The sequence below is a fragment of the Callionymus lyra genome, chromosome 5, assembly GCF_982586985.1.
Source record: "Callionymus lyra chromosome 5, fCalLyr1.hap1.1, whole genome shotgun sequence".
NCBI classification, from domain to species: Eukaryota; Metazoa; Chordata; class Actinopteri; order Syngnathiformes; family Callionymidae; genus Callionymus; species Callionymus lyra.
The window spans coordinates 26562375-26589216 of NC_141822.1; the positions used below are offsets into that span (position 1 = coordinate 26562375).

Below are 26842 nucleotides of genomic sequence, written 5' to 3' on the forward strand. Positions count from 1 at the left end.
TATCTTTTCATCCATACGCCCACATGTGACTGTAGGTGTACGAAGAAAAAGTCTATCATTATAAAGACCTCCTTGTATCTCTTTCAATATGTTTCTTTAGAATATGTTCTTAGCAGTATACCAAAAACATAATCGTTCATATTTTGTATTAATTCTTCAGCAACTGTGGTTTAAGTACGAGGGCTATTATGGTACCAAACAACTGTAAACATTCCTAATCATCAGACTGTAGACAGCAGTGAGTTTCATTTTGTTATTACATTGTTCGAATTCAAACCCATTCAAAAGCATTCATTTGAAACGCTGAGGTAAAAAAATATGAAGGTCATTGGTTTAAAATTCACTAGAGGTAACCATTTTACACCCTTAGGCAAGGTCCTTGGTGCTTCATCCTTAACATCATGCAAGTCAGTAGTAAAAAAACATAATACTAGTCAGATTTAAAAAAAAGGTCCATGAATTTCCCCAAATATGCCATAAAAAAATCAGTAATATCTGTCAGCATCACATTTTTTTTATAGCCATTATTAGTGTAAGGTTCTATTAATTAGGTATGTTCTTATTAGGTGCCACATTAAACATAAACAAATAATATATTAACAATAAAAAGTTTTACTGTTAATAAATTGTGAATTTCTACCAGTGGAATCTAAAAATAAAATGTGTGAATATACTGTTTGACAAGAAGCACGTTTCAGTGGCCTTATAAAACGATAAATTAGCCAAAGAAAAAGGAGGTGATGGGATTATCTGTGGGTGGTACAATGTACAGAAGAGGTTGGTGATAATGATTATAATTAGGACAAATGGCTTTTATTTAAGGAAGGAAAGCTTTAATGGTGAAATTATTAGTATGTAAATGAGCCACTTTGGAAGCCTGCGCCATGTTCGAAGAGCGAGTGTTTTAGTGCTTTTCACCAAGAGGAGGTGGTGTTGACAGCTGTGTAGAAATGGAGCAGGGAGAATATTTTTGTTTGTAGAGGGCGCAACATCACCTGTCAGGTGATAAAACGCTGAAAGTGGTTCTTGACAGCGACTTTCACCCTCAGACAGCTGTCAGAAAACTCTTCTCTCACTGCATCTTGTGCTGATTAAAAAAGATCAGACCGAAAAATCTAAGAGCTAAAAATATCTGTTATAAAAAAAGGTCCCCATTTCTTCATTTAGATTCTTTAGTGTACGAAATCCTGCTTGCAGCAGCACGACCAACTCCCCTGCCGCACTTCCATCCAGCCCTCAATCAGAATAGAATGTTGTTTTAAAAGATAACACATGTGCAGTGAAACTAAACTAAATCTGAAAGTCTAGACATTTTCTGAGTACATTTAGTTAAGTTCGAAGCTAATTTAAGAGAAGGCACCAAAGTCAAAGCACAGCCAAATAAGTAGTGAGCTAAAGTGCATAAAACATGCTAATAAAATACCTCGTTCTCTCTTTAATAGTTGAAAGGTACTATATTCATTTAAATGAAAAACCCATGAAGCAATTTCAAAAAAACTGTTCGTATCCACAAATACTACTTTTTTTTTTAAATGTTTGTCTCATGAACTTTTGGTTTGCCTCTCCTGGAACTACTAATATGGCTGGATTTTCTTTACAAATCTGTCTTGGTGTCAATTAAAAAAAAAAAAAGATTCTATGTGATCATAGTTTTTGTGTTGCAAAAACTTTCTATTTCTTTTCTATTTTGAAGAATTTATGTGGCATTGTGTATTAAATACATTATTTAGAACATGTCCCTTCTTTCAACTGTTCTTGTTATAAGGTAATATATATCATGAATAGTAGACGGGAAGGAAATGACCCGATATATTGAAGGCCAATACAGTCATTTTGCAGGGAAAAGCCTGATTCAACCACCCTTCTGTTGTTCAATCTCAATAAAGGACAGATCTATTTTTAACATTCTATAGAAGCAGAACAGGAGGTGGGAGCGAAGGGGGTGACTGGATCTCACTGAGGGATTCCCCCGCACCGCCTTGATATATTACCTAAGGGTCCTCCCAGGGGAATGGGCAGAAATTAGATTTTGACTGAAATTGCTTTACAGAACATGGGGTTCAAATGAAGTGCATACTGATTACATATATATCACTGCTAAATGGTAGAAGTTGCAAGGCGGTGGTCATTTATTTTTCATATTCCGAGCCCACACAGTGATTTGTGCTGCAGTCAATGATGGTCGCTGAGTGGGGAGCATATGCAACGTGACAAACATTGTTAGGGGAATATGTTCTGTCACAGAGGGCACAGTGGCCCCTGCTCAAGACATGAAATGAAATATGGGTCAAGTTAGAGACAGATATTACCTGATCTGAATTCCTGCGCCATGAATGCAAGTGATTATCTAGTTAGCTTAATTGAATCATTGAGGCTCACTAAGAATCTGTTGGACTGGTCATTAACTCTGCTGAGATAATCATTGAGAATCCATATGAAGACGTCGTCAGGAAGGCAGTCATGCTCCGAACTCCTTCTGAATTCATTTTGATCGTCTTCATGTAATATCGATGAGGATCCTTCAGCTGCATGTTTTTACAGGCTACATGGTCCATTAAATCATTTATATTCTACAAGTCAAGTGTGTGTCCTCCACTGCTCCTCCACACCTCTGGATGGATGGACTTGTATACCTGAGGATTGAGATACCATTTGGGGAGCAGCGGGGAAATGAGCCAAGGGAGACGGATTGTCATCTGTTGGGATACTGAAGGTATCCATAGAAAAATGGTAATGGAGGATAGGAGGATAGCGAGTCAATTTATTCATTCAGAAATTTAAAACTCCACCTTATACTGTGATCAATCCACATTGGGCAGCTTAATAGGACTGTGACTGATGGGGTCTTGTGCTGGATGTTACTTGGAATCAGATAAGATTTATTTGCCCATCACCAGTTCTCCACGTGGCCTTCAGGCTGCAGTGAATTCGTAGGAGAACTAGTTCTATTCTGTTCAGGCTTAGGTATATTGTTTCCTATATTTATTCTTTTCTATTATTTTAAAGTCAATCAATTGTAATAACATCAATATACTATACATAAAATGTGATTTAAGTGCCCACATTATACATTAACATTATATATTCTGTTCCTTCTTATTTGCAAGGTAAAGTTAAATAATTATCTTCAGGTTTTAATGAATAATTATAAGTTCAGTCATGCCGTGATGTCAATATCGGATCACACCTAAAGCCAATATTTAACTTTAAAACCTCAGTGGGTTCCAAGCTGTATTCAATTAAAAATATTAACTAAACGAATCTTTTAGGTCGATTCTATTGATTACGTATGAAATTGTCTTGAATTATAGATCCCCTACATCTAATTGAAATGTAACTTTGCAGACAAAAAAACAGATTTATAATAGATCAATAGCAATATGACCTAATGCTAATTAAACTTTGTGTTGAGTCTACATTATTATGAACATCAGTTAAATAGACATTTAAATGAAGGTATTAGTGCTCTTAAACCAACAGTTTCAAATTCACTGCCCTCAATATTTGCTGAAATAACCATGAAAACGATGTGTGCCAGCTCAAGGCGGTGCTGCCAGCTTTGGTGTTCACCACCATATATTTTGGCAAACTCCCAATGCCCTTTCCGTCTCACGCTGTGAGACCAATCTGTATCCTGTGCTGACTAAGACTGTTCATGTATCTGTGTAAACCAAACCTGCTCTAGTGAGTATGAGGAATTTTTGGGAGAAAAAAAATAAATAAGGAGAGAAGGAATAATTACTGTGGAATCCATCATGAGCCTTGCATAATTTTACTTAGCTGCTTTTTCACAATGATCTCATAAAAATGCAAGTGTTTTGTAAGCATTTATCAACGCAGCCTTGTGAGATGTGCAGGGGAAAAAAAAAACAAATGAGAGATGCTCTTGCATAAGAAGTGGAGCACACAAACATTTCAGAGAGGGATGCATATCGTGGCGCCTTTTTCATAGTCATCTTTGTTTTGCGTTAACATGAAAAAGTGCAGCACAAACACAAATGTCTCATCACTGGCAGCTTCTACGTGCACTGGTTTCAATTCGGCAACACAGCGGGCAGAGGGGAGATCATAACACCTCGAGGGAGAAGCAGTCGGGTGGAGAGTGGGAGGGCAGACTGACAGACAGAGACTGGGGAAGATTGTGTAAAAGAAATATTGGGTCTTGAGGGAAAGTGGGAGGCGGACTGTCCACCACTGCCGCGGCTTTTGCCAAACATTGACTTGATTCACCTCTTTATAACAAAACCACACTGTGGGTTGAACCCACAAGACAAGAGTGTCATCACAGTACCAATATTAAGATGTACAATATTTACCTTTGTAATATTTAAGAGGAGCATGATGGACAATCTGTGGGGTGCGTGGCAACCAGAGCTATTGGGTTTTTCATGTCTTGCTGCTGACTGGAGTTCTGATCTGATGATATTTTTCTCTTTGTGTCAAAAGAACTGAAACTTTTCATTTTTCAAAGGATGATTATACAATATTGATTGACTCTACGCTAGTTAGTATTCCTCCAGTGGCCTCAGAAAACAGGCTCTTTCGAAGCAAACATAACTGCGGTCAGTATATCAATGACTACCAGCTTCAGGGCAGCCTCTTGGCGTATCACTAATAAATGAGCTAAACATCAATGGCCCTGCCATTAATCTTTGAGGGATACCAGTTCAAAATCAATGCAGGCACATTTTATTACGTGCTCTAAGTATTGTGTGTACAAAAAATGACATTACACTCTTGATCAGATCAGATTGGTTATGGGAGTGAAAAATCTGTATTAATGCATCTTTCTTAACATAATGTCTTAATGTGTTTATCCCTTAAGGTCAATATAGATGGTTATAAATATGAATTAATTTCATAATTAATCTGTGAAATATTTTAAAAACCGAAATTGTTCCTCCTAAATAAATGTGTCTTGATTCAACTCAATAATATAAGACTTATTACTTGGTCCCTTGCCACATTGTGCGCCTGCAGGCTCGGGCTCATTGATTGATTAGTTGAAGAAATCATTACTTGTAACACACAGATTAGAACTGTGCACATTTCATAAATATATCAAAAGCTTGAACAAAACGTGTGCATCATTTTTTATTAAGTACTGTTTATGCTACAACCTACCCTATTGTTTTTATTAACGGATCCTTGGAGAATGGAGCTTTATGAATTTAATTTAGTGTAAATGGAAAATACCAATTAGATTAACAAATGAGGTGTGACCTGAGAGAATAAACACAATGAAGTATTCAAATCACATAAATTCCCAGCTGTAGCACGACACTAACAAATTATGATTAGCAAGTCTAAAAGAACACGTAGAACGATGTCATTGTAAATTGTATTCCGCCGGGTCGTCAACATTTATGAAAAAGCATTTCAGAGACATCAAGGTTAAATCCAAAGCTCTTACATATCACCACCGGCCTACATGGTTAGTACATGAATTCACTGAGAGGCTATTCAGATATGGGTTTTGCATGAAATCAGCATGAGTCAGTCAGCCCACGACATGGTATTTGGTACTTGGTGCTGCTTTTGTCCAGAGCAGCTATCCTTTCTGCAGCAGCAGGTAAATGTGTTGTCACACAAATCTCAGGGAGCTGTAGCTTCTGTGTTGGGAAAAAACAATGCAGAGTGCAACCCTGTTTTTTTTCTTTTCTGAAGCATAGATTTTCATTGGTTCTACAGTCTTGCCTGGTACATTGCAATAACCTTCAGTGCCACATTATTCAGTCTTATATCTGGAAAATGGTAATGTGGCTTTAAAATGAGGTCAAAAGGTAGATTCATCTGTCGCTTTATTTTCTGCCTGACGGACTGAATTCAGTTGTCTTTCTAGAGACTTGTTTGGTTTTGTAGTGCAACCCTGACAAAGAGCCATTCTCATTATACAATCATTTCTAAAGGTTATGCATATTCATCTCTTCTTTGTATCACCAGGCATTTCAACATAGCGGCCTCTTGTCTCGCAGTTCAAACCAAAAAAAATGAATGAAACATTAGTTTTGGCAACCTGGACTACAGAATAACAGATCACATGTTTCTGACAAACACACATAAGATAAAGCCACTGACAAAATGGTGTAGATTTTTTTCCCACAAATACTAATGACTTTTTCTGTTCTTATTTTACAGGACTATACATTGACAATGTATTTTCAGCAGTACTGGAGAGACAAACGTCTAGCTTATGTAGGAATCCCACTCAACCTGACCCTGGATAATAGGGTGGCAGATCAGCTCTGGGTTCCGGACACTTACTTCCTCAATGACAAGAAGTCGTTCGTGCACGGAGTCACTGTCAAGAACCGCATGATCCGCCTACATCCAGATGGGACAGTTCTGTACGGACTCAGGTGTGTTAAAGCTTTCGTCTGTGCAACCCTTGTCACTTGTATTTTTCATAACCATGATCCAACAAATAGTAATGTTTCATAAGAGCAGGAATACGTTTGGGTAGTAGGCAAAACCAACATGATTATACACCCTTCACTAAAATTCTGTTGAGTCATAAAAGAAGACGTACAATCTGGTAGAGCTGTTGTGTTATTCAAGTACCTCTGGTTATTATCCATGTCTTCAGTAGTGATCCATTTATTGACGTTGTTATGATGCCACGAGCAATATTTGGGCCATGCAAATGACTAACAAGCTATTTCTAGATCAAAAACTCCTGATCTGCTCATGTGTTTCTGGGTCACAGTGGTAGCAGTTATAACAGGGAGCCCCATCTTTCTCTTTCACCAGCTGTTTTAGACCACTCATACCAGGAAATCCCAAGCAGAGAGGTATAACCTGTTTAATGGGACCATATTATGCAAAACATTTACTCAAATTAAAGTTTTTTTCTCTGAATCTGTGTTCCAATTTTCAACCAGTTCATGCATGATCTAATCGAAGATTACAAATATGGGCAGCGGAAATTGTTTCTGTGATTGGGTTGGTTCTTTTCCTCCTAAGAAATTGGAGCCCAGCTATCCTTCTGGGAACCAGCAAAGAGCTTCTTCTTCCTGTTGGAAGTTTGTTAAGTGTTTTAGCTTACAGAATTAATGTGCAAATGTCACCTGGTTACGTGTCTTCAGGATCTCTTACAGACTACATTGTCATTTAATCACCACGATCCAGATCTGGATGTGTTTCCTGTTAGTTGATTAAGGTAATGGTGTCCTGCTCAAGTGTCTGAGAATACAAGAACAGCCATGATCAAACCTATGAAAGTGAAAGAAGGCACATTTATCTAACATGAAGCTCACAGCTGCTGTTTGAAATGTGTGCCATAAAGCCCTTGTTTAGAATTTCAATTGATCTTTCAAGGTTCAGAGGAGTTTGTGTGACCTATGAATATGAATGCATGCTTTGAATCATTAGAGTGTAACGCCAGGGAAGTGTGTTTTTGCACCATGGCCTGTTTGTCTCTGTCAATCTGTAGACTCATACACCTCTGCTTGATTATGCAAGAGGGGTTCATAGCACTTACCCTCGTGGGCTACTTACAGTCCTCCGGATGCTTTCAAAAGATGAAAGTCGAAGCCACGTGGTGTTAGAGAGACACATGCTGTTGTATAAATGGACGCCAGGTTGGGTTGAATAATACCGTATGCTTAACTGACAACCAACATGCTGGCCACATGACTTATGATTGGTTATTTTTAATATGCTATTTAATATACATCTATCTGATTCATGTAGTATCCTTTTGGTGTATTTTCAAAAAGTGAATCATATTGCTTTATTTCCAAAGTAAGATTGAAATTCATCCAAATGGAAATACTTCATATCAATGGTGGGGCCAGATGGCAGAAGACAGGAGTTTCTGCAGTTTGTTTGACTGCCAAATTCAAACAGTACAGCATTTTTTGTTTTCAAAATGATCAACATTTTGTTAATTTTAAATTTCAATGTAGAGATTGAAACCTCTGGCCTCAAAACCCCAACACCAATTTGTCTTTAAATATAATTTGGTTCATTACTACTACAACAAGTGTTGGCTGGCCCCAGGGTAATGTGATTTGTGGCGATGGAGCTTCATCCAGGAGATGTCAGTCAATTATATGACTCACATATATTGATTTTAAGCCACATTAACACCTTTTAAAAATCATCAGTTGTTGAAAATAAAGATGCGACTGTCACAGTCATTTATCATTGGTTAAAGAGAACGGTCTGTCATTTCATGTGTTTTAGTTTGTGTTAATTGTTTTTGAGATAATCCGACATTGTGAGGAAGAGCTGCATGAATATGGCCATCTTAAAGTGCAAAATGCAAGATTTTAGATTAACTTTCTTTTAGTTAGTTTAGTTCAGTTGACTGTGTCTAGGTGAACCAGTTTGTTTAATCGTGGAAGCCAAAATCCTACCGACGTTCATTCGATTAAAATAATTGTGCAGCAGGAGTAACAGGTGTTATAAATGATGAAAAATAATTTCAGGTTTGACTGAGAACTTCTCTTAGATCAATAAGAATGCCTATATAGTGTAAAAGAAATGTGTTTTTATTAAATGACAAACGTCTTACAGGACGTGGAAAATCTATCTCTGGCTTAAATGTGTTTGTTTGACCACAATGTGCTGAGATAGATTATTATGAATTTCAACTCTAGGCCTGTCAATCAGCCTACAACACCTCCTGCTATGTAGGTCTTCTCAAATTACGCGTTTACAGCCAAATATGGGATTTTGACTCCTTTTGACAACCTTTCGACCCATCAAGAAACAAATAGTTGTTGCCCTGCAATTGGACGATTGTTGATGCAGAGAATTGAGCTCCTGTGAAGCAGACAGAGGCAGACAGGTAATGTGTATCGAAATTCGATGCAGAAAGGCGGTTCACTCCCACTGTTATCATTTTAGCTGTGTAATATCATCCCATAATGAGTTTCCATTGCTTCAGTCTTAAGTGAACAGAGACATGTAGTGGCTAACTGCCAAGCACCCAAGGTTTTAATCAGTGAGGCCTCCTAAATTTGTTTTTTACACTGCAGAATCGGATGATTGAGTTTACACAGATAAAAGACCAAGTGCCACCTTTTTATGTCTTCAGATTCTAATGAAAATACCCGCAGAATTCTACTATGAACTGTATATCAAAGATAAATTATTTGCAGTGGTATACAGTATGTGACATTTTTTTCCCGCTGGGGCTCAGCTCTGCACCCGTGTCTAAACAATTTGTGTAAATCAGATGCTGAAATGTGTTCTGGTCCTCTCTCCTTCCTCCCTGTGTGTGTGTTTTTTTTCTCGCAGGATAACAACGACAGCAGCATGCATGATGGATCTCAGGCGGTATCCCCTGGATGAGCAGAACTGTACTCTAGAGATCGAGAGCTGTGAGTAAAGTGATCTAACGTCACCTTGAGTCGCCATGCAGCTCAGGGGATTAAAAAAAAAAATCAATCCAGTCACATGTGAAATATTACATAGTGAATGAAACTGCATCAATCTGGCTTTATTTACTCCCTTGGAGGGACTATGCATCTTTATTCAGACAAAGCTGGTTCCCCTTAAAGAAAAAAGGCTACTGTAATTATTGAATGGCCTTGAGCTACTATATTTAGTCCATTTTAAAGGGAAACTAATGTAACACACTCACATGTTTCAAATCTATTCCTCTCTAAGATATAATAAGTCCCTTATGATAACAATGCTCCTTTTTGAAGTTATTACTTTATAAAGTTCTACCCCCTCTGAAATCTCGGTTAATGAGAAGTTATAAGATCGAAGCCCAATATGACGTAATAATGGCTTCACTCCTCCTCTAGCCAGCTGTTATCACACCCTGCTTTGTTTATATAATGAGTCCCTTGGAGAATATCTAGGATTGATGAAGCGCGGTGAGAAACCTCAATGCTTTACCAATTTAATCTTCAGAAAGACAAGGCGTTTTTAAGTGGGCGGGGCTTAAGCACATCTTCTGATGTAAATATTTCCATTTAAAAATAGTTTTGTACAAACAGACACATACTGATGAGTACAATAGAGGTCCAACACTTTAAAGGCAAAAACTTCCAAAACAATGCATTTTTTTAGTCCATTATTAAGGTGGACTTTTGAAATCTGTCAACTCTTGTATAATAAAATAATAAAACTCTGTGCATGTTATGAAAAACACAGCTAATTTGTCCCTCGATATCCAAGCATAATGAAATATCCAAATATGCTTGCATCGACAAAAATAACTCTGGGTAATATTAAGATTGCACTTATCTTTTTAAAGTTATGTCTCAAGTCTCTTTCTATCAAGGGAGCCATCTTATTTGTGAAAGACGCAGCACAGTTTGTGTCTAAAATAAGCTGCATGGCTGCTGTTTGATTCTGAAATAGATCTAAGCATGATATTTCTGAACCAGAACTGCAGATAAAAAAGAAAAAAAAAAGTGATGTCATTTATTTGAAGTTGACTGTGGCAGAAAAATGAGTGACATTGTATTTGATAAAGTAGAGAAACGTATTACACTGAGCTTCTCTCTGCACCTAAAATAAATCACGATTTACTTGTGGTGAAAACTCAATTGACCCTATTAACTGAGGTGACTTCTGTAAAAGCAACGTCTGGTTCTGGAAACATCAAACATTTTTTTTTCTGTGGCTAGTCCAATGGCAGCTCAGTTGGTGGACCTCCGACACCGCATAATTCACTCCCTAATGATAGATTGACAGATGGTTACACCTTGGTATGTGTGTGTTCTCATACAGATGGCTACACCACAGACGACATAGAGTTCTACTGGAAAGGAGGCGAGTCTGCTGTGACTGGGGTGACGCGGATCGAGTTACCTCAGTTTTCCATCGTCGATTACAAGTTGGTTTCCAGGAACGTAGTATTTTCCACAGGTAACTCACCCCAAATACTCCTTAATGCTGTGTACAAGTTGCATGAAATATACTTTACTAAAAGACAGTATCACCCAAGAAAATAGTGTTAGATCTACTTAATTGATTTTTAGTGATATATAGTTTTGTGATTCCTCGTATTTTTGAATTAATGATCTTTATATAATGTTCTCCTAATAACACAACACCTACATATTTATTGAATTCATTCCTTCATCAGTAAATATGTCTTGAGTGCCTTGTCTTGTGTGGTATTCAACAGTGATTCTAATTGGTTTTTAGTGAGGAGTCTTTGAAGTATCCCTCATATTGCAGTGGGTGATGTAACGAGATTGCAGTATTTAACCACAGCACACGCTGAAAAAACAACTAAGGATGTTTTGATGTATTTCTTCAAGCCCTGAAAAACTTTAATCTCTGGATTTAGAGTCATTGCCAAATAAATCAGTGCGATATGCAACCAAGGCACTGAGTCACTGTAGACAGATTTATTTAATTACGCTGATGTTCTCAAACCTTAATTCGAAAAATGTCTTCCACATTTGATATCTTGATTCTGAAAAGCCAGTTTATTTGTACAGTAAAATACGATAAGTTACAGCTTACGCCTTCAAACCAGCCCATTAGCAGCTTTTATGTGCCCTCCAGTGAGTCCGATCCCTCTTCCAAACACCTAATGAATATGTATTGATCCAGCTTAAGGCCGGGATGCTTGGAAAGAGCAGATCCAAACTCAAGGGCCGTCTGTGTAAATCTCAGAACGTAGCTGCTGACGTTAACCACTGTTGTGAACCACATCAATCAACGTTTATTTATGGGGCAGGGCTTGGAACGTTTCATTCCTCGGGGTAGTTAATAAAGGTGACTCCCAGAGGTAATTTGTCACGTGACATTTCCATTTCACTGAAGTAATTAGTTTGCTAACTTGGTTGATTAATCAACGCTCATCCTTTTAGCCGAAGCTCTGAAATGTGTTTCAGTTTGTATTTTGTGGTTTATTGACCAGACAGAGAGTCTAATATGCTTTGCAGCAGAGACGACATAAAAGCTGCGTGACATTTGTTAACTTTCATTGAGGGAAACTCATGGGCAATGCCCCTCCCACACTCTTTTAAAGGGCATCTTATATTGTTTGCTGTTTGCAACAGAGCCGTTGCAGTGTTTTCATCCCTCCCACCAGTGACTGACTCTCCGCTCGTTTGCATCATGTGTATCATTTTCCATTCTCTCCTTATCTCTGCACTCACAGCGTTGTGCTGCATTGCGTTCCCCATCATACACATGGAAGAGCATGTGTCTTTGTTTATAGGAGGGTAAACACACCTGATGGCACAGCACAACCAATGACATCCCTTGGGTTGGTAGCAACTTTTAAAGCTCAGTATACAGCGGTTGGCTGCGCTTATTTTAGGCTGGATCTTTGGAGCTTATCAGAGACTTCCTGCTGAGCCAGTTAATGACCAGGTTTTCTTGGATTCATGTGACACAAGCCTGCCTTTTAATTCCCTTCTCGCATTTCTAACTTATGTCCACCCCAGAAAAATAACAGTAGCAACAGAGGCAAATATTAATTGCGATGCTAACTACGTCTACAACTTCTAAATAACAAATACTTTCATGTAATTGATATGCAGTGTTGTTTATTCGTAACTTCAGGTTTTTATTATTATTAACTATGATTATTTGAAAACCATTTATTTAATTGTTCTTCACCCAAAATGGGTTTTGCTAAATCACATTAACATAGAAATAAATATCAAATAAGGTAACCCAAAAAGAATTACGTTGGATTTATCTTAGCTAAGAGGCTTCAATTTCTGTCAATGATTTTTTTGTGGGTTGCCACCTGATATATGGTGGGCGGGTCCCTGAACTCCTAGACTTTGACTGCCAGAAAGTCCAAACATGAAGTGAGAGTTTGTCCGGAATGTCCGGTAGAATTTCCTGTAAATGAAATTCAAGATCTTTAACTATGATGAGAGCAGCTAAAGAAGGAAAACTATAAGTGCTATTTGCTTGTTGGATTCCAGCTGATGTTTCCATTCATATTTAATTCAGTTTTAAATTAAATTTAATGTATTTATTTACAATTTGTAAGGGGTCATTTTCCCTTAAACGTTTCCAACCTATGTATATGTTTAGATTTAAACTCTTAGTCTTAACAATATAGTTAATCGCACATCATGAGCATGTATTTCTAGGGGGTAAATTCAAAGAGATTTCAGTCTTACCTTGACTTATCACAGGACATGGTTGGGGAAAGAGATTTCACTTCTTGCCTACAAAGTGTTTGAGATGGCCATGGATTATGTATATTTTCTAATGTAAATAAAAAATTAAACCTGATCAGGTTTATCATTAAGTATGTCGCCATACATTTGGCATCATTGATTTCAGCTTCCTGCATAACATTGTTTATTTGAGGTACCAACACACACATGTGCACACACACACAAACACACACACACCTTTATATTGTTTTTCTGTCATCGTCAACTCAACTTTCCTAATCATCCCTTCATGCTGTCAAGTCCTCTTTCACCCTCTCCTGCTCAGCCTCACACATGCCGTTCCACCCACTCACAGATGTTGTTTGTTGTAGCAGTTACAGCCAGTACCGGTATACACCCCCCTACACACACACGCACACACACGCACACACACACACGCACAGACCTCAGTCTTACTTTACTTAAACCAGTCCTGCATCTGTTACCACGGAGATGAAGCCAGCGTGTGCCTGTGTAGAGATGCCTTAAAGGAAGCATTAAAGGAAGTGAATGTGATATTTTAGGACCTGCGACAGTCTGTTGCGTTATTTTTGGAACCGTGACAGTCTGTTTCCATATTCATACTGTGATGAAGTTAATGTGAAGACTTCTGTTGTTGTATGCCAAGTATGCAAGGATTCCTTAGATAGATCATGATTTGTGTGTAGTAAACGACCATTTATAATTAAGCCTCTAGCAAAGAATTGCATCACAACATATCGTCGTCATCATTTTACCAGCCCTCCTCCTAAAAATGTGCGCGTGCTAGTCTATCACAATAACTGTCTTCTAAACGCTTTTGTTGTCCGGCCAAATTTAGAATGAAAAATGTAACATGCTTTCAAATGCACAGTGATGGGACTTTGTTTCCCACTGATTGGTCCCACGCTCAATAGAAGTAGCTTCAGAAGAAACCCACCAATTGGATATTTCAGTGTAATGGCCCCAACTTACCCTCCAGTATGGGATGGAGGATTGGAAAGAGCTAAGAATAGAAGCGTAACGACCCTTAGATTCAATTTGGGAGACGTATGAGGCAGATTGATGAGAAATTGTGCACATCACTGTACATTTTTTCATACCATCTCCTATCTGATGTTGCATAGAAATTGTGTTTTGTAGCAATCGTGCTGGATCTCTCATCTTGAAAAATCCACATGGTTAAATGTAGAGGTTTGATGAATAAAAATGTGCTTAAATTTGCACCCTGATTATTCTCACACTGTAATGGAATAAAAGGACACTGGAGCTTTTGTGCTTGCTTTAGTGATTGAAATGCTTGTTGCCATGGCAATACATCCATGGAAACAAATCATAAGGTATCGCTGCTTTTTCCTTGCAATTTAACTTTTGGAATGCTTGTAACTGTTGTTTTCATGTTTCCCGTAGGTGCCTACCCTCGTCTGTCGCTAAGCTTTAAGCTTAAAAGAAACATTGGTTACTTCATCCTGCAGACGTACATGCCATCAATCCTGATTACCATCCTCTCCTGGGTCTCCTTCTGGATCAACTATGATGCATCAGCAGCCAGAGTGGCTCTCGGTAAGAAGCAGAATTGTTGTTTTTTAGCTGTAACAGATGGGGTCAAACTGTATTTTTTTTCCTAGACTACTTTTTAGAGTTAGAAACCAAAGGGAAAATGGCTTTGGTGAAAATCTTGATCTGGACAATATGAAGTAGTAAAAAATCTTTCCATATTAAAATGGCATTTAATAATATTGGATTTAAAATCTGCTTTAGCTATCCCTCGCCGTATTGAAAACATGAATACGTGACCTTGACTAAGAACAAACTGGATTAATTGCTGGGTTTCAAAGTTGATATGGTCCCCCAGAAGTCTGCAAGAGCTAAAAATACATCTCATGTCTAATCCGCTGTGTCCATTGATGGATTTATTTTGTTTCTGTTACCCCTTTATAGAGGAATTTCTCAAAAATTGAGCAGAGCATGAGCAACAAACAGAACATACAGTATATGTACAGTATCTAATATGGTTTATCTTTAAAGAAAACATTTTAAATATATTAAATATATTCATTTCTGTATTAACATTTGCTGTATAGATTTTCTTAACCAATCAATTTGAAGCATCTAAGACATGGAAATCCTGCTGACTTCATAGAAGAGAACAGATGTTTAGTCAAATAAACAAGGGCTGAAAGATAGTTCTGATAACTTGTAATATCATTCTTGGATGTCAATGGGTTTTCAAATACTTGTTAAATATTAAATTCCAAACAAGGTCTCAGATTCTTGTTCTAAAAGAGGGTGGGCATGGTAATTGCTTATTGTCTCTTAAAATCAACTAATAAAGATTCAATCTATGAGAATAAGGGTTTATTACAGTGGCCTCAAAAATGTGGCCATTTGTGACATTTTAGATCATATTCTGCAGCCCTCCACTTAAATGTTTATGAATGTGGACATGAAGACTCCATCTTTGTACATATGTAGCTTTGATTATATAGTTAAAATGGAATATATGTAAATAAAACACACAATATTAGACAAAAAAGGCACACATTTACATTAAAACTCCCTAAATATATTCACATTTGAATCAAATATGTTCCCACTGAAAGTTGACCCAGCATGACTGGGTGAAGATTTGAACACTTGGTTCAGTACAAGCATTGGTGACTGTGGCAGGAATAAAGTGAGAAATTATTTCGATTAAGGCTAAAAACCTCAGATTTTTCATTTGTGTGAGACCAGACTGGAATTAATCAGTAGACATCCCTAAAATAAGTAGTCCTCATAATTGCAAGTCACGCCCCAGCATATGATGAAAAGCAATCTAATCTTTATTCAACACAAATGCTCAACAGGGAAATTTAAATCGGTGGACATTTGAAGCTCATTACAAATTCACCACAACAGATAACCGTGACAATAGAAGTGTACCACAAGTGTTAAGCTCCACCTCTGAAAGCCTCGCTGTCAGTTTCTGTCCCTCGTGTTTGACGAAAACAGTCTTAGTCGGCCACTTTGTATGCGATTACATCCTCTGAGAATTTCACTGTCATCGCACAAGCAGCTTTGGAATTGACAAGTCTGAACTACCAACCAGGCCTTGTGTAGAGGGGCAGATCCCATAAGAGTCACATACTCACCGCACGTCAGTCCGCCTTTGAAGCAAGTAGAGCAGATATGGAGTCTGTGGAGTGTATTTTAATTAGTCTGCATAGTAAAACAAAAGTGTTCTGTTAGGTCATCATCTGGTTGATTCATTATTAAAAAGTAGTATTCAAATAAGAAAGTAAGAAATGATTGTTTAATATAACATAAAACTATGTTTTTTCAGGGGTGGTAGCTGTATAAGTACACCAAATATCCTCATGCCTGTCTTTCTGATTGTTTGTTTTTTAACTAAGATTATACATACAAATATTCTTTAGTTCCATTCTCAGAGGAAAAAGGTTGTTTTTTTTTCCAGGTTAACCAGATTCATGGGAGAGCTAAATAGAGCAAGAGGTATGATAGCATATATAGCAGTCAATAGTAGGGGCAGGCAGAGGAACCTTCATGAAGCACTTTCCTAGAACCATTCTATTGATGCGAAGCCGTTTTTTAAACTGAGGGCGCCACCTATTGACCACTGCTTCATGAAGCTTCATCAGCCCATCAGTGACCAGCACTATTAAATGGATTAAATAGAAAAATGAACATATTTTAACAGCATAAGAGTAATATATATATATATATTTTTTTTTATTATAAGTTAAATAAAGTAAAGTAAATACAGTTGTGAATAAGTAATATTTGGAGGTTTTATATTGATGCTTGAAATTTGACTAAGTAGAATTTGGTTTGTCATTTACCTCAATTCAATTTATATTATTATTAGTTGTGTAAAAGAGGGTGAGGGGTCTCTGTGTTAGGAGATCCATACTGCAGTGCTGCCTTTATGGTCTTTTTCATATTGAATTTAAGGAAAGGGAATGTTTTTAACACATTATAAGGTAATTTATTTAGACTTTATTAATCAATTTAAGCCAAAAGCTTTGTCTTGTCAACCACATTAATTTGCCTGCTTGAATTGCTTGGCATTTTTTCATTAGGGCTTATGTGCAATGTAAGGTGATTACAGCATGTTTATTTGCCAGACGTGAAGTCTTGCAATATCCGGTGTGTGTCTTCGAAGCCAAGAGCCCAGCAGAGGTTCTCCCACCGGTGCTGATGGATCATTAAGAGCTTTCACAAACCTTAATGGTGGACGCCTGCGAGCAGGCTAGATCCTTTTGTTGCCGACCAACCTGCCAGTAAGAGCGGTCTAATGATCAAGCAGGAATCAATTCGAGGAGGCAGCAGGCAAACAATTGAATTGTTTAAAGGAGAATCTCATTTTCCTGAGCAATTCCGAAGGATTCCAAAGTTATAAATGACCTCTTCCACCTTAATCCGGTTGAAACCCATTTACTGCAGTCATACTTTCTGTTCATAATCACGTTACATGGACATTTAAGGTGTAGACATTAGCAGCAGTTTCAACGGAGGCGCTGTGGGTCCAGTCTTGGAAACACCTCAGAGTTTACTATGAGATCTTAAAGGGGCCCTGCGGTACTTAAAGATCAGTTTGTGAGCAAGCTTCTAGCGATTTTATCATTTGTAAAGCAGTTTTTGAGGATTGATTGTGGGTAATAGGGCGCCAAACCTTCTAAATACATGAAGACTCTTTCAAAATACTTTAAAAGGTATTTCTCTTGAGAGCTGATATTGTTTTAGGAATGATTGGTAAACATATACAAAGATACAACTTGTCTTTGGTCTAGGTATTTAATACATGTTTTTGGGGGTCAATTATTGTCCAATGGTGCAATAATTCTGTATTTATTGTCCACAATGAATGTGAGACAATGGCTAAACTTTTCATCCCACGCTCTTCTAAAATTTGAGCTGTACGTAAAAAGAGAGCAAAAATAAATCAAATTGAATTTCCTTAAAACGTATGTGTTTTTTATATAATAAGAAATTCTTGACACATCTGGATTTAAGTGAATGACACGTTTGACCACGGATTAGAAAACCTAATTGTGTATTGATTTGCTTTTGGTCTCTAAGTCAACGGACGTTGTGCAGTCTTGAAGGGGTTCTATAAATACTTCTTCAGATTTATCACCTCAGCGTTTGTTCTCACAATTAACATGCACTAGGATCTCACAGGTTTTATTGCCTCCTACATGAGAACTTTTTTTTCTCCCTTTTATTATGTGCAACCATGTTGCGAAGCGCCTTGTGATTAGTGCAGCAGACATGATTGCTTGAAAAGGTGGGAGAGACATTTTCATCCAGGGGGGGAGGACGGCTAAAAGAGGGAGTCGGCTGAAGTTTAATGGCAATATATGGGGGAGCAAAGATAGATAAAGGCGATTGAAAAGCGAGCGATAGGAAAGAGTGAGAGGGTAGAGAGCAACAATAGGAAACCACAGATGGAGGGAGTTAGATAGAGAAAGAAAGGCAGGATAAGCCCTATAAAACTATATTTGTCCCCAGAGATAGTGACGGTGGGATGAGAAACGAGGGAAGCCCATGAGCAACAACCCTCCTGATTAAATTGTCCAAACATGGAGTGAGTGAAGAAAAAAAAACTGGGGGAATTGGGGACGGGGGGTAAGACTGTGAGTGATGGCTGCGAGTAGACCTATGAGGATGGTTGTTGAGCAGAGAAAGAGAGAGAGAAATCATGTCTTTACGTGAGCCAAAGGTGCAGTGACACGGAGCCAGATGACGCCTTTTTCACATTGTCCGACAACACACACACATTCTGTTAGCAATGTAATGTGCCAATAAATCACACTAAAGGTGAGATTGACCTTACTTATCCAGCTCCCTCCTTCCGATCCGTGTGACTGCTCTGTGTCCGGTGCTGTGTTTTATGGCACATACACACCACTAAAGCTGTGCACGGGCCACCGCGCAACTGATGGGCTCCATTTGTTTCCAGCATGCTTAGACAGAGCGCCATATTCCTATAATAAGATAAGATTGTCTGAGGTCGGGTTTGCATTGAGGTGACAAGCCTCTATTTGCTGCATGCTTACACAAGGGAAAGTCCATCCGCCAATTCAATTTCCTCTCATTTATGCCGATGTATACATCTTTTTTTCTTGATGTCTTACTGTGCGACGACAGAAAATATGAGTTACCCCTGGTGGTTAAGGTTACGAGCAGCTCGGGGCTAGGTATAACCACGCTTTATTCTAATGAGTTATTATGCCAGATGACCAACAAGCCAGTTGCAGGTTTCAAGGCAGACCTTTGAATTTCAATGAGGTGGAGGGTTACTCACACACACTGCAATAGTTGATTTTTATTTTTTTGTAGAAGCACGCCAAAGCTAAATGTTTTATTCATCTTTATCTCGACAACAATGAAGCCCAAGAGCCAGATAATTCAGATGATCGCCATGTTAATGAGGTAGGAGGGGAGTAACAGTTGAAAAAAAAAAAGAAAACAGTTTCTATAGTAACACTTCTGTTGGAGTTTTCCTTCCATCTTGACCCCAAGGTTGTTGAGGAGGAGGCAGCATATGTGATGCATCTTCCATGATGCCAATCTTTACTAATCAGGCATCTTCTGAGGAAGTGGCTTTTTTTTTTTTCTTTGTGGCATTTCTGCTCTAAAGAAACATCTTCCTTGCTCAAGGTGACTTTTTTAAGCATCTGTGTTCCTGTTATCAAATCATCAATTTTGCTTCATCTCAGCAAGATATGCACTTGATTAAAGTGACTAGCAAATCCCACAACACCCATTTACCACCATTGGTTCATTTTCGTAGTAGAGGTTTAGTCCAATCAAAGCTGGACCAGAAGCTTGTTGATACGTGTTGTGTCAATAAAGTGGTAAATGTACTTATGTTACTCATATTAACAGACTAAAATGCAGCCCAGAAAACATCTGACAAGTTTGAAGTGCTCTTTCTATTTATGCCTTAAATTTTGATTCCCAAATAACAGCTTATTGTATTTTGAATCTGTATGTAGCTCCCTGTAGCATCAAAAGTACATTATATGGTTTTGCAAGGCACTTGAGTTCATTTTTTACCTTACACATTACTTTCTTGATAGTGTTAACTAGTGATAAGTCGACATGATACAGCATGAACTGCTTAATATTGTATCACGATGCAGTGTCTTGATTTTAAAGGCCACTAGATGGCACTCTTAGTATGAAAATTATGCCAGATTTCTTTGAGTTTGTAGATCAGAGCCAAATATTTTAATACCAGCTAGTGGCCTTTCAAAAATGACGACATCATGAAACAGTATCATGCAGCTGATGCTGTATCATAAGGCCGATGCCAGATGCTTAAATATTAAAGGAGATTACATCGATTGTTATCGTATATTAACAGTATCTTTTATAAAATAGTTTGTATAAATGTAAACAAAAAAATGGACAAATACATTGCACAATAAAATCCCACTGCAAAAGAAAAAATCTGAAGTACTCCCCGGCCTGCTGCCCAGTCTTGACAAGAATATACGTCTGGTGTGAACCGGGCGTCTTGTTCTGCTGAAGCACAATGACTTTACAAAAATCTACCTTGTCAAGTAAATGCATAATAGCGTTTTAAAACCCACAGTCTACCATTAGCTGTACTTAAGCTGAATATACCAATAAATACTATTTTTCTTTCTCATAGGCATCACCACGGTGCTGACCATGACCACAATCAACACACACTTGAGGGAAACGCTGCCCAAAATCCCATACGTCAAGGCCATCGACATGTACCTTATGGGCTGCTTCGTCATGGTCTTCCTGGCACTCCTCGAGTACGCCTTCGTCAATTACATCTTTTTTGGACGAGGCCCTCAGATGCAGAAGAAGCTGGCTGAGAAAGCGGAGAAGGCCAACAACGAGAGGGCAAAGTATGACGCGGCGAGGGTGAGTCAATCAGTGAAGGTGTTGTGTTTCCGCAGGTATTGAAGGCAAAATTGACTCAACTTAACAAACCGTTGTTACGGCAGGTCAAATACTTTACAAATAAATGCTTTGTAGACAAAAGTCACAGCAACTTCCAGGTATTCCGCGTGTGGCTGAACATTTTCATCTTCTCAGGAGGCAGGTAGTAGGACCGCCTCCCTAAAGCGGTCCAATCAGATTAGAGGTCTGCGCCACTCGCGCTCGGTGAGTCCTTTAAAGTGCTGTAACTCGTCGACCATCAGCTGACGTGGATGTTTATCTGCACAACGTCCTCTCCACTCATGGAATGAACATTCCCATTCTACGGCTCATTCATCTGCAGTTCTTTGGATTGAACCTATTAAATCATGCTCAACTGTACTTCACCGTACCTCGACTCCTGCGGGTGCATGCTCTCTGCCCAATCTTGTGTATCTGAATGATCAAAAAAGCGACATGTGTACATTATCATCATTGAAGATGTGTGTTTCAATAGATGTCCCTCAAAGGTTTGTGCACGAATGTTTGATTCTATAGTTTACACAAAGTTCGTAAAAATTAAGTTATCGTAGAAGTTAGGGGTGTCAACATTTACAATTTTTTTCTGCACGTGTAACCAAAGATTTGAACTGTTGTGTAACCGGTTACATGACTAAGATTTATAGTCTCAGATTTACCATCTTTTCTCTTGCAGTTTCGCTATAAAACCATTAGAAGATTCTCTTTTCAGCAAAGCAATTCCAATAGTTTGACAATAAGATGTATTCTTGTAGACTAACTTCAAATAGCCACTATATTATAGCGAAATTGCCAGATAAATTAAAGAACTTCATTTACCATATTTTCCGGGCTATACGGAACGCTTAATTTTCCTTTATTTAATTGAGTGTGTCCCCATAGTATTTCTCCACAAGGTTCTATAGATTACTTTGTGAGTCCTCATAGTTTTACTCCATGAGTTACCATATTATAACTCTGCGAGTCAGCGTAGTATTGCTACACAAGTCACCATAGTATTACTTGTTGAGGCTCTATAGTATTAGTCTGTAGGTCACCTTAGTAATATGCCCTGAATCAGCATAGTATTAATACTGCAGGCTACCGTAGTACTACTCTACGAAGAAATAAGCCTTCGCATAGTAGCCGCATTATATTTATTTCGTAACGGACATAATGAAAGGAAAAAAAAACATTTTAAGTAAAATAAACACTTCTGTATGAATACAATTGTTGTACTTGTTATGTGTCGCTGTCATTAAAGTCTCAAAGATTATATTGAAACCTCAGTCTATATTCTTAGTACTACATTACATGACCAAAAGATACAGGCATCATTGCAGGCATGTATTATTAGTGAGAAATGAGGAGGTGGAGAAAAAAACAGTGATTATTGATTTTTTTTCTTTAAACAGCTAAGATTTCATATCAATGAAACCGTTTACACGTGTGGATGTTGACACCCCATAATAAGTGCTGAAGAATAACCTTAGATAAAACAGATAAAGCCGAATCAAGGTCAAATTATTCTTGAAATGAAATGAAATTCATGATTTATATTTTATAAGTCTTCTGGATGGCACACTCTCCTTTATAATATATTGCTTTAAACAGCTATGCTATTGAATGTGTGACAAGAGAGACTAAAACATTTTATTCCAGCATCGTTTCCATTCGCCCAGACGTGCATGACATGACATCTGCATCTCACCAACTCAACACTTTGGTTCCTCACTTTTCTACTAACACGTGGTTATTTGATTGGTCTAGGCGGAGCCGCACAGCCACGGCAACGTCCTGCTCACCACGCTGGAGATCCATAATGAGGTGGCGGGAGGCGAAATCACCACCAGCGTGGCAGACATTAGGAACTCTCAGTCTATGGTGCAGTTGGACAACACGGCCTCCACGCACATCCAGTACCGCAAGTCGAGCGGCGGCATCGGACCGCGCTCGGCCAGCCGCCACTCCCTGGACCGCTCGGCTCAGATGAAGCGCAGTCGCCTGAGGAGGCGATCCTCGCAGCTCAAGATCAAAATCCCTGACCTGACGGATGTGAACGCCATCGACCGCTGGTCTCGCATCATCTTCCCCTCCGTCTTCTCGCTCTTCAACCTCGTCTACTGGCTCTACTACGTCTGATTGGATCATTTTTGTCGTTTGTTGTTTTCTTGTTCATTTTGTTTCGTTTTTTCTTCCTGTTTTTCTGTTGCTTTTCTACACAACCGTGTCTGTCTCCTTTGAAACTGCAACAAGACAAACAAAAAGACTGAGAAAGACTGAAAACGTGGACCAAGTTCTCATCAATGTCATTTTTATATTTGCAGTCTTTTGAATCCTTTTTATTTTCGAGAGTGTGTACTGTATCCGGGACTTGTGACGTTCATCTCATGAAACTCCCTCCGAGCACCGTGTAAATAGATCTGAAGCCAGCAGTTGAATATGTGTTTGCAAGAAAAGAAAAATTGCACAAAAAGCCGATTTTCTTTAAATCCAACGAATTATTTACTCTTCACCGGCGATCAGATAAGTGCACGAAAAATCCACAAGACACGTATGTTTGACTGGTACCCTATGCACAGTTATTGCATGTAATGATCAGCCACAATCCATCTGCCTTCATTTATCTCTCCACCTCACTTTGTATGTTCAGATGTAGCCTAGAGTTTAGCACCAGATTGAGTGACCGAATTATTCAGTGAGTGGTTGTGACTCAGGTTCTAAATTATAAGCATATCCGCGGCGATACAAAATATCTTTGTTTAAAGCAGCAAAAAAAACCACAAAAAAAAACAAGCACAAATCTTGACTTCAACTGCCAGTGTGTTTACGTCCAACAGCAACAGCAGCTTTGAGTGATTGCATGACAGATTTGCACTCAAATTTACTCAACTTTAATCAACTGCCAAGGACCCTTGTGTCAGGGCGTCACAGTAACTCACCCCTGGAAATGTTCAAATATTTTTGTACTCTGTGTCTTCATTTGGTTTCTTTCTTGTTGATAAAAAAAACACGTCGTCCAATATCAGTGGGGGAATGAAACCCATTACTTTTGTACATAAGTACATAGGTGGTGTATGATAAGTGTACATATTATATATACTATGTGTACCACCCAAGCAAGAAAGAAAAGTGATGAAATATTGTGATTGTCACACTGGCTATTAAGAGTCAGAATATTTAGAGCAACAAAAAAAAAAAAAACTTTAAGGATGGCATAAGTCAATTGAAGCATCAGGTGAAGATACAAATCTCCTCTACAAATGGTGCCACTTTAGGATGTTATGAAAGGGTTGGGCAGGCGTCGACTGATAAGCACATACAAGCACTGAATGTATTAGATCCATTCTTCAGGGAGAGGATAATGAGCCATTGGTTATCGTTTCTCCATCAGAATGTAAACATGCCCATTCTTACATGGATCAAACCTGAGGGAAATTTGAGGGTTCGAGAGAGAAGGTGAGCTTAAAAAAAGGGGGTCGTCTGTGTGTCACCTTTTCAAACAGAGACTTGACGTTGTTGAAGAGACTGTGTAAGAGACTGGATGCAGGTTTTCATTGATGTTTAAAAAAAAGGATAAAAATGTGATTTGAGGCTCTACGATAAGGTTTAGGGTTGAGACAACATTGTCCCCAAAAACTTTGCTCTGTTCCCGCAGTCTTTCATTATTATCAGGACATGACATTCCAGGGCTGATGAAGCTTCATGAAGCAGAGTCATGATGTTTTAGAGCTCAGTAGGTGGCGCCCTCGGTGTACATGTGAGACTTTAACAGAAGAGCTGTTAAAAGCAATTGATTATAAACTACAGAGTGCCATCTAGTGGGCTGTAAAAGTAAGGATAATGCTTCATAAAGCCTCATGTAGCTGGCACAGTTGGAAGATTTAGCACATAAAGATATATAGACTTTTACTGTCATATCTTATTATACAAAAGTTTTCTTTTTCAGTTGCTAGTTGATTACCAGCAACTGCTTCGCTCTGTAAAGGAACCTGACCCTTTTTTTTTAAATGTATCTCTCAATATTTTATTAAGAAATGTGACACTAAACAGAATATTACCACATTTTGACATGTTTTCTTTTCACTCTTTCGACTCACGTCTCCCTATCAAATTGCCTTTCATCTGTATCTCTTTTGATGTTACTTCTTCACGTCCATCAATGCTACAGCCAGTTCAGAACTGAAGCTACAACACTGCCAGCTAGTAGAACGAGGCTGTCACTTGATCACGATATTTGAATGATCTAGTTTTTGATGATTTACTTAAGGGTAACCTTAAGCATTTTGGGATTTTTCAGGCCACAAAAAAACATATTCCAAATGACCCGGCCTTGAGTTTGACAAACGCTCCCGCCCATGCCAACTTCTGTTTAAATTGTGTTATGACACGTCCTCAGGTCGCGACTCAGAGTTCATGACCTAAGGAAAGGGCAGACAAAGGGTGTCAATGCTTCGACTGTCTCAACCTAAAGAGTCCTTGGGATCTTCACAGGCCAAACGCAGATCTAGAGTCAGCTTAAGATAGCCGAGGACATAATTCCTGAATGTTTTCTCACTCCGTGCTGATGATATAAAGTAGAAAATTCCAGTTTTCCTGATAGTCCACCCTGCTGGTGTGTCACAGTTTGAAGTCGCCTCCAATATTTTATACAGTCTCTGCTTCCAACTTATGACTGACAGCCCTCTTAAGTCATTCTGTTTGATCATGGGTTTCATCTGTGTCTGCATGTATTTTAAAAGTTGTGATTGAACGTCAGGATCCTTTGACAAAAATCTAAGAATAATAAAAACTGAATGTATCGTACTCGGATTGTTGCTGTACAGCTATATTTTACCGCCACGCCCTCTGTCCCCAGGATCCATTTAGGGCTCTTGTGGAACCCCGGCTTGTTTCTTGCCCTGTTTTCTACTGTGTAGACCGGGAGACGTGCACATGAGAGCTGAAATGAAGCACCAATAATGTAACAGATCAAATATGGGAAAATGGGTCGAGGCGTGTTGCTATAAGTGGATGTTTTGATCTTCAGCACAATGTCTCACAGTCCTTTATAGAGTGTTTAAAAGAGCCAGTTTGTCCAAAGATATTTCAAGCTGCTTTGCATATAGAGGAGGACATTTGTACCTATGTAAAGTAAACCAGTTGTTGTGTCGAGTCATTATTATAAGACACTCAAGCTGAAAATATTCCTGGCTTACTCTTATTTGGTCATTCTCGTTTGAACCTGCTTAAGTATTGCTAGATACTTGTTTATCATGCATGCTAATGAACTTCATCACTGAATAATAATTTGGAGAAAGAAAAAAAAAAAAAAAAAAGAAATCACAATTTATGAGAGCTGTTTGTTTGAGAGATGATATTATGCCATGTGAGCCTACTTTAAAAGCAACAAAAAAAATAGAGTCATCCAAGACTTCAGGTGTTGTATGGCCTTGGTCCCATAATGGAATGTGAAATGTTCTGTGCTGCCACAAACAATGTATTTAGGCTTAGATTTCTACTGTATATCTGTATGTTTCTCTTCCTTTTTCAATAGATTCTCATGTTAAACCATCAAATAAATGATATACATTCTACCAGTGTACCTGTCCCTGAAGCAAACACAACAACAACTCTTATAATAACACAAAAGATTCTGCTGTTTGATAGAGATTTCAGTTACACTGTTCTGACGCTGACCAGAAACAATAGTTGCCGCTCGAAGTAATACTAAGTTTTGGCTGCATCCATTCCAGAATGCTGAATTGCTGTGTTTGTTTAATAATGAGAGAATACAAATTGAATAAATAATGAGAGAATAAAAATCAATTTTACGTGACGTAAGTTAACACACA

General features: G+C 38.3%; 1 protein-coding gene across 3 annotated transcripts in view; it reads left to right on the forward strand.

Annotated features, from left to right (window-relative positions):
* LOC148080113 (gamma-aminobutyric acid receptor subunit beta-3-like) overlaps positions 1-26582 on the forward strand; it is a 60934-nt gene extending 34352 nt beyond the window's left edge. For 2 of the 3 annotated variants that reach the window (XM_087791660.1, XM_087791662.1), the window contains 7 exons: positions 6139-6359; positions 9247-9329; positions 10696-10833; positions 14493-14645; positions 20749-20993; positions 21168-21236; positions 22779-26582. In XM_087791660.1, coding sequence (XP_087647786.1) covers positions 6139-6359; positions 9247-9329; positions 10696-10833; positions 14493-14645; positions 20749-20993; positions 21168-21236; positions 22779-23150 — 1281 coding nt within the window. In that variant the 3' untranslated portion in view covers positions 23151-26582. The remainder of the gene's footprint in view (positions 1-6138; positions 6360-9246; positions 9330-10695; positions 10834-14492; positions 14646-20748; positions 20994-21167; positions 21237-22778) is intronic. The other variant, XM_087791661.1, reaches the window with a different exon arrangement.
* The last annotated feature ends 260 nt before the right edge of the window (positions 26583-26842 follow it).